The sequence below is a fragment of the Nannospalax galili genome, unplaced genomic scaffold (assembly GCF_000622305.1).
Source record: "Nannospalax galili isolate Female #2095 unplaced genomic scaffold, S.galili_v1.0 scaffold54, whole genome shotgun sequence".
Lineage (NCBI taxonomy): Eukaryota > Metazoa > Chordata > Mammalia > Rodentia > Spalacidae > Nannospalax > Nannospalax galili.
Genome location: NW_008341028.1, coordinates 9,090,244 through 9,099,407, shown reverse-complemented (window position 1 = coordinate 9,099,407; position 9,164 = coordinate 9,090,244). Strand labels below are relative to the sequence as shown.

The 9,164-nt window shown below is 49.6% G+C and overlaps 1 protein-coding gene across 4 annotated transcripts in view; it reads right to left on the bottom strand.

The window, feature by feature from the left end:
- The window catches only part of Coro2b (coronin 2B), a 149,715-nt gene that overhangs the window by 24,342 nt on the left and 116,209 nt on the right, over positions 1-9,164 (bottom strand). For all 4 annotated transcript variants that reach the window (XM_008836371.2, XM_029565027.1, XM_008836372.1 and 1 more), the window contains exon 3: positions 5,386-5,502. In XM_008836371.2, coding sequence (XP_008834593.1) covers positions 5,386-5,502 — 117 coding nt within the window. The remainder of the gene's footprint in view (positions 1-5,385; positions 5,503-9,164) is intronic.

Genomic DNA, 9,164 nt, shown 5'->3' with positions numbered 1-9,164 from the left:
CCCTCCCATCCCCTCCCCTCACCTCTCCCCTCCTCTCCCCTCTTCTCCGATTCTCTCCCCTCCCCTTTTCCTCTCTCCTCCCTCCAAGGAGGGTGGAACCCAGAGGAAGACTGGGAGTTTGAGCCTTGGAAATCCACAGTGCCCTTCCATGCTGCCTGCCAGCCAGCTGCCCTCCCCTAGCTGCAGCAGAAGCTATAAAAAGCACAGCCTTCAACAATAGGTGACATCACCCAGCAGGCAGAAAGAACTGGATTCTGCCAGATGCCAGGCAGAGTTATGGCCTCCTCCCACCCCTAGGATGAAGCCCCTGGGGAAGGAGCTTAGGCAGGCTTCCTTGGATCCTGCCAGGATATGGGGGGGCTGGATTTCAAGGGGTCTGGGGATCCTGACTGCATTGAAGGCTTCCCTGGGGTGAGGGATGGGGAAGAGCAGCAAGTGGCTCCCTATAACCTTTTAGCATCCTCTAAATGATCTGGGACCAGGAAGCCTTAGATTCAGGGAAGGATGGGAAGGCCTGCACTGGGGAAAGGACCAGACCTGCAGCAAAAGCTTCTTTCTGGACCCCTTCAGACTGGTAGTCTCAGCCCTGGTAGGGGGCACGGTGCCTGGTATACAGGGGCCTCACCCATGGACCTGCTAGCCCTGCCTCTGCATGCTTGATGTACAGTAAGTTGACTTTTCATGCTGAAATAGGTCCATAGAGGGAGCCTTGGGGATCTATGCCTGTGCCTTGAAGTGCTTCGATTGGGGCAGGAAGGCTAGCCAGAGGCCACTCAGGCATTGTTTTCCAGACCCAGGTGGGGAGGCCTCCCTTGCATGAGTGTTCAGTGCCATTCAACAGAAATGAAGATATTTAAAAGATACTCAACACTAGCCACACTGAGAAGATGCCATGATGCAAATATAGAATGTGGGATGGATCTAGACTGTCAGCCTGCCAAGGCTCTGAGCCTCATGTTCCACCCTGTAGACTCAGGACCTTAGTGAGGTGGTAGGAGAGGAAGATGGGGACCTGCTTGGGGCACAGACTCCCTTGTAACCTCTGCCTTGGGGTACCTTTCTCCAGGAGCAGCTGAGCTTCAGTCTTGGGGCCTATGGGCTCCAATGCCAAGGTCCTGGGCACCAGATAGGGTGGGGGGGGCAGAAACCTGAAGGCTGATGTAGGACCCTGAGCCTGGCTTCTGGGGCAGCTGCCAAAGAGCTTAGCTTGTTCCTGATCTCAGACTTAAACTCCTATCTAGATCAGTAGCCTGGGTGTGTGTGTGTGTGTGTGTGTGTGTGTGTGTGTGTGTGTGTGTGTGTCTGTCTGTCTGTCTGTCTGTATGTGTGTGTGTGTGTGTGTGTGTATGTGTGTCTGTCTGTCTGTCTGTCTGTCTGTATGTGTGTCTGTGTCCTCCTCCTACTCATCCACACTGCAGCCTGTACCCAGATACCCAGCTAACTGGAGCCGCACCTCCTCCACAAAGCTGGCTGTAACCCCTTTACTGTGGCTCCTGCTCCACACTCATTCCCTGCATTGAGAAGCCTAGGTGTCACTTCCAAGTTAAAGAACTCACCCTGCCTTTCGTGCTTTATCTGTCTACCTTCCTTTACAGCCTTCTCTCCTGCCCACTCCCCTACTGACATCACTTAGGACTCCAGCCAGCCAGCCAGAGGATTCTCCCTTTGGAGGGCACCCTATGCACTCCCTCCAGGCCTTGGCCTGAGCTGGAGCTTTTCCTGGGCCTGTTTTAACCCTTTCTTTAGTGGTCAAAAGTGTAATTATACTGGCAGAGATGAAGCTATTTTAAAGATACTTGTGCCCTTCCCTCTGTCTAACAGATTGTTGAACAGTGGCCCTCCAGAAATTGGAATTTCCCCAGGAAATTGTTCTCATGCTGGGAGAGGGAAGAAGGGGAGCATTGTGTCAGCCAGAGGGGAAGCTAGTTGCACAGGAGATTTCAGGGAGTTCTGACAATGTGTCAGCCCATCTTGCAAGAGAGACTGGAGCTAAGTGATGGTGGGGACCACACCATGACCAGGGCTTAGCTTTTCACACATCTTGCCCTCTATTTAAATCAAAACCTCATGTCAGGATCCCTAAATGGATTTGGGGGGTCACTGCACTGGATCTTTTTGTTCCTCTTCCCAATGAAGCCATATTGAATAAATCTTTCTCTGGTTTTTTTTGCTATTACTTGTCTGTTTCATTGGTCTACTGTAGATGAGGGGATCCACCTTGGCATGTTAGGGATGCCTGAGTTCAGGCTCTGACCCTAATGACACCAGTAACAAATCCCGAGTCTTCCAGGTCCAGCTCTCCCAATCCTCCTTTTCTCACCCCTGAGCCAGCATTAGTCCCCTCTCCTATCTGTGTATACTGCTTGTGAGACTGCAGTGACAACCCTGACTCCTCTTCACTGCACCTGATTCTTTCTGTCTAACAAGCAGGGGGCTCTACCCTCCCTGCTGGTACTATTTACAGAGCAGGACTGAGACCAGCTGGCATCTGTGAGGTGCCAGGCACAGGGCTAGGCACAGGCTTCTTACATTCCCCTCATAGCTGCTGAGGAGTGGGTCTCATTTTTGCTGTTTAGAGATGAGCAAAGCCAAGGCCCAATGAGGCAAAGCCACATGCCCTCGGTCACACAGCTGGTAAGTCATAATGCTGAGGTTCCCATCCTAGGTTGTCCAGATTCTACAATTGTGCTCTCTGGATCCCAGAAGCCCACTTGTCATAGACTGTCAATCAGTAGGTGCTGGTCTCTTGGCTCCTGTGATAGGGCAAGGCCTTGTGCTTGTCTGAACACACACCACAGGTGTCTTATGCACTAGCTGCATCTAGGAGTAGGAGGCAGCATGAGGTGGAAGAAGAGGCTAAACTAGTATCAGGCAGGTTCATCTCGTCCTGATGTAGATGAAGCAAGTTGTATTGTGAAGGAGCCAGCAGTCCCAAGAGCTGGGTCCTGATCTGTTCCTTCCCGTACTGAGAGGGGCCTCTTTCTTTCTCTCTCCCAGCTGGGTCCTCTACCACCAGCTGTATGTTACACCTTCCCTCTGGCCCTCCCTAGTGCCTGTTTCACAAAGTGGCCAGAGGCTTACATGCATGTGAAGCGCCCAGTTTAGAGTGCATACAAGAACCCCAAGTCTCAACTGTTCCCTCCTAGCTGGTGACAGACTTCAGTGGGGTGTGTGTGGGGTGGGGTGTGGAACAGAGCTGTATGCAATCACTACATTCCTTCTAGGCTCCCTGGAAGGGCAGCACCTTGCCTGCTCTCTTTCTTGCTGAGCCCTGGTCTTTTCTTGAGCTGATCATGGAACATCCCAATTCACACCAGCTCCATCTGTCTCCTTCACAACCCAAGGAGCAACCAGTGCCCCCCCCAAGGCCCTGCCCCCTTTCCTGGGCTCCTCCAGCTCCTGTCCACACTTCTGCAGCCTTAGACTTCCATGACCTAGCCTCTCATAGCTGTCCCCTTGTCACTTGGGCTCCAAAGCTGCAAAAGAAAGTAAGAAAACCCAACAGCCTTTCTCTAGTACTTCCATTCACTGTTCTCTCAAGCTCTGCCTTCACGGATGCTACTCTCAGGAATCCTCTCCAGCTGTCAAGCCCTCTCCATCCCTCACCCACCTCCTTCTCCACCACTCTCCAATGTAAGTTCTGTATCTGCTGACCTTACCCTCAACTCAATGAATTCATGGATTTGCTTCTTTCTCTCTCTCTCTCTCTCTCTCTCTCTCTCTCTCTCTCTCTCTGTTTTTTTGAGACAGGGTGTCTCTGTAGCCCCAGTTGGTCTAGAACGTGCTGTGTAGACCAGGCTGGCCTCAATCTCACAGAGATCTGTCTGCCTCTACCTCCCATGTGCTGGGATTAAAGGCGTGCACCACCAATCATTGGATACTTGGACCATATTCATCACTCACTTAGTTATTTAATTTTTATCTATCATCTATCTATCTTCCTACCTATCTATCTATCATCTATATATCTATCATCTATCTATATATCTATCATCTATCCTCTATCCATCCATCATCCATGCATTCAACCATCTATTAGCTCATGCATCCATCCATACATGCATTTGTGCATCCATTCATGCACCCATCTATCCACCTGTGCCTCTCTATCTATGTACATATACCTACCCATGCATGTATACATCCATGCATACTTCCATCTGTCCATCCATGCATCTTCCATCTATCTATTCATGCATCCATGAATGCCTGCTTCCATCTATCCATCCAATCCAAAGCAAGAGGTTTTTTTAGGTATTGGGCTCTGTGCTAGAAGCTGGGGATTCAGAGCCATTTGGTTCTACTCTCTTACCCCTGGACTTCACAGTCCAGCTGGGGAGACCGGGAGGCATAGCTCAGAAGTCCCTTCTAGTTCCAATATTCTAGGAACATGGCCAGTCCTCAGACTGTGCCAGTGAGCCCTGGGTAGCCACAGTAGCCTGGCTGAAAAGCAGAGCCTCCCTCACCTGGGAACTGAGGAACCCCACACCAGCTTGGCTAAGACTGACTCCCACTCTTGTTCACAAGCTGGCATGTTGACACTGCTCAGGAGTGGTATGGCCCTCCCAGACAACTCGCACTACTGTGGTTCCTCTGTCCTACTGCTCCTGTGAGGCAGCAGTACCTAAGGGGAGGGGGGGGGACACAAAGCCACCTTGATGTCATTACCCCTGGATTCTTGAGCTCTCTCTCTCTACACTGTCTCTTCTATCTCCATCTATGGGCATTGAACTGGGGCTCTCCTGCCTGTACACCAAGCCCTTTACCAACTTGAGCCATCTCTCCAGCCCCTCTTGTTTTCTCCTATCTCCAGCTCTGCTCTCTACCCATCCCCTCTTCTCTACTCTCGCTTTCCTGTTCCCTTCTATTTAGACCATCTTTCCATGAAAGGTAGGACAGAAGTTGGAATTCTGTGCCCCCAGAGTGGTCCTTGACAGTCATAACAGTCCTTGAAGCCACAGCTCCCAGAGGACAAACTAGGGAACATTTGCCATGTGAGCCTGCCAGGCTAAGCCCTCCTCTGCTTGGCTCACTCTTTCCCTCCCCTCCTTCCTTCCTCATGTTCCCTCCTCCCCTGCGTCATAGCACCACAGGCGGGACTGAATCACACACTTAATTTTTTGGTTCTAATTCTCACCTACAAAACAACACTTCCCAACTCAACCACACTGAAGCACAAGGTGTGTCCAGCAAAGATTTGCTCCCTCGGGACTTTCCTGACCACCCCCCCCCATCCCATCTTCTCTATTCTAGTGCTGGAGGAGAAGGGAGAGGGTGCAAACAGGGCTTGAAGGAGACGGAGGACAGTGTAGGGACAGACGCTCCCTGGGGGAATCAGACCAGTGCCCAAGACCACTTTGGAGGACCACCCTCTGCCCAGCTCACAGAGGTATCTTCAGAGCACGAGGCAATTATGTTGTCAATGAAGGGGTTCCACTTGATGTCCAGCACGTTGCCTTGGTGACCGCATACCTTGGGGTAGTTCGGTTCAATCCTGCCTGTCTGCAGAGGAGAGAGACAAGGCATTAGTTTGGTGGCCTCAGAGTATCTCAGAAAGGGGAACTCTTATCCTGGCCTCCTCAGCTGGAGTAGGGCCCCTCAGGGCTCCTCACCTCCTCTCTGTGTCCTGACTGAAAATAACAGCATGCCTTGACATCTGTGACCCAGCAAGCTGCAGGCTTTTTTTCTAGCAGACTGGAGGCCTTGGACATTCCCATGCTCTGATAAAAGTGTCAAGGTTATCCCCCTCAAGCATAAAAAAACCTGCCCTCCCCAGGTCCTGAACAAGAATTCTTTAAAACCTCGCATAAACGCCAGCACCCTTCATGGAGACACCCTGAAGGGTCAGCTGCAGCCACCCTCCCCTGCTCCCCTGGCACTCTGTGCTCCCTCAGCACCCTATTCTCATGCCTATCCTAACAAAGCTGGGTCTTGTCTGCAGCCTGCTTCTGTTGGCTAGTGAGCAGCAGAGGACAGGGGCTGTGCCATCTTTGCCTGTGAACCTGCAGCCCTCTGCGACCTGGCACATAGTAGGTACTCAATGTGTGAGCTGAGGTATGTGGTGAGCTGGCTGAGGAGTTGCAGAAACTCAGATGAGGGATGTGTGGGTGGAGGAGTGACTGGTCTGTGCTTAGTGGCTTTGAAGGCGGCAGAGGAGAAGAATAGTAGATGGACGCAGTCTTCAGCTGGCAGACTTTGCAGATATTTGGGGAGCATCTAGAGGGAAGAAGGTAAGGAGGTTTTCCATCACAGCCCCTCAGGCAAGTTTGAGGTCCTATGGGCAGGGCACCACTTACCTTCTTACCACTTTTCCAGTGCTGGGGCACCGGCAAGGCCTGTGTGGCTTACGGTGACCATACCCCCAACTCCTGTCTCAGTGGCTCTATGCTCATTTCCAAACTCTTCAGTCTTTTGGGTACATATCAGCAGGGGTAGGAGGTGTAGGAAAAAAAGAAGCCCGGAGGAAACGTCAGTGTATGATAGCATGGGAAGCTTCAGAGGCTGGCCCCAGCGGCATATGAGTGTGCTGAATGTTTCAGAAAGTTCCAGAATGGTGGCAAGGACTGGAAAGTGCTGCTGTCATTACCAGTGAGGTCCTTTCCCACATACCATGGGTTTGAAGTATGTTTCAATTATTCTTTTAAAAACTTTTATTTTTATGTGTATCAGAGTTTTGTCTGCATGTATGTAAGTGCACCCGTGTCATGTAATGCCCATGGAGGCCAGAAAAGGGCATCAGATCCCATGGACCTGGAGTTGCAGACAGTTATTAGCTGCCATGTGGGTCCTGGAAACTGAACTCAGGTCCTCTGCAATAGCAGCTCTTAACTGCTGAATCATCTCTCCAGCCCCAAATCACTCTTGTGCTATTCAACTATGTGTACACACACACACACACACACACACACACACACACACACCACATGCATATGTATTGATTTAAAATTTCTGCTTTCTGTGCATGTGTGAGTGCTGAGCCATCTCTCCATTTCCATTTGCTTTTTGGTTGTTGTTTCGAAGTATATTTTTATTGTTTTTTTTGTGGATTTCATATAATACATCTTAATCATCTTTAGACACCCTCCTCTATCTACACTCCTTCCCATAACCTGCCCACAGGATTTCACGCATTCTGTCATATGTGTTAAAGCCTATCAAGTCAAGTTTAGGGTCTCATGTAGTCCTGTCTTGCTTCAAGCTTGCTATGTGGGTAAGGATAGCTTTGAATCCTTTGTTCTCCTACCTCTGCCTCCTAAGTGCTGGGATTACAGGTGTGCACCACCACGTCTGGTCATTTGGAACTGGGAATCAAACCCAGTACTTCATGCATCCTAGGCAAACACTATACCGACTGAACTATATAGCCCCAGGCCTAGATTATAACTTTTTTAGATGAGGCTTTAAGCAGAGACTGAGCCATATGTAACCCTGGGATCCAGTAGGGTTAGACATTATCTTTAACTCTCACAACAAACCCGTGATTTAGGCACATGGGAAGATGTGTGGGGTGGGGATGAAGGCTCAGAAAGGTTACCTAACATTCCCAAAGTCAACCAGATGAAAGTAAACAGTGGGATTCCTTAAGGTGAGCTCTTTGAATCCTGTGACCCACAGTTGACCAGCTCTCCTCCTCCAGCTCTAGCTCACTGTGGGCAGACAGATCCTGCATCATCCCCTTCCCCAGCTCCCTTACGCTCTCACAGCGCCTTTCCTTATGTCTCATCTAAAAGCTGCACTTGAATGCCTGCTGAACAAAGTGGTCTGCATTAAGCTGCTGGCACCCAGCCCAGTCCAGGCCATTCTGAGAGGCATCAAGGCAATCAATAGCTGGCCATCCACTAACAGGAACATGGAGCCAGCAGCCTGTGGGGATGCACTGATAAAGAGAGGTCAGCCATGTCCCTGGGCCCTCTGCAGAATGGGAAGAGGTTGGAGCCATGCTCTGAACATGGAGCAAGCCTTTTACTTACTTATTTTTAAAAGTCTATTATTTGCTTGTATGGGAGGGAGCATCCATACTGTAGCACTCATGTGGAGGTCAGAAGACAACTATTTGGAGTTGGTTCTCTCCTTTAACCTTTATATGAATTCTAGAGCTCATGCAGCTGAGCCATCAGCTGGCCTTAGATTTTATTTTTCCTTAAAGAGAAATCTTGGAGCTGAAGAGATGGCTCAGTGATTAAGATCACTGATTGCTCTTGCACAGGACATAGGTTCGATTCCCAGCACTCACATGACAAGTCACAACTCCAGTTCCAGGGGATCTGACACCCTCTTCTGGCCCCCTTGGGCATTGCATGCATGTGGTGCACTTACATGCATGCTGATAAAACACTCATCCACATAAAAAATAAATAAATAAAAATTTTTTAAAGAGAGGCTCTCATGAGGCCCAGACTTGCATTAAACTCCATACTCAAGGATGACCTTGAACTTCTGATGCTCCTGCCTCCACCTCCTGAGTGCTGGGATTATAGGTATGTGCTGCCATACCTGGTTACACGATGCTAAGGATGGAACTCATGGCTTTGTGCATGCAAAGTAAGCACTCTACCAACTGAGCCACATCCCCAGTCCTGAGAAGACCCATGGTAGGGACCTCTTTGGGCAGATACAATAACATAAATAACCTTGCAAAACACACAGAGTAGTAAAACAATTAAGAAGTAATGAATTTTTAATAGACAGTACCTTAGTTTTTATTATAATTTATTTAATTGTAAGTTAATGCAATTTAATTTTTAATAAAGGCTGTACTTAACAATTTGCTTCTAAAACTCCTAGAAACTCAGCAGTGGGCTCTTGTAGGCAGCACACAGCAACAGCACAGCAAGTCACAGTACTGTTAAGACTTTTACATGTTTACAACTTTGACATAGAGATGAAAGAGCAAACAGGTCAGACACCTTGCCAGATGCTCTAAAAAATCTTTTTTCAAAAAATCCATTTTGGAACTCTCCTGGCCCGCTCTCCTGCCCTCAGGCCTCTCTGGGGGTAAGTCTACCGTGCAGCCCTCCGCACCTTGACTCCATCAGCCGTGCTCACCCTTCCATCTCCCCCGCTGTTCTCTACTCCTAGCTTGGGCCCTGTGCCATTCCTAGTCTTGGGGCCCTGGACACCTGGGGAACCAATACTGCTTCCTGATCCTTCTCACCCAGACCAAC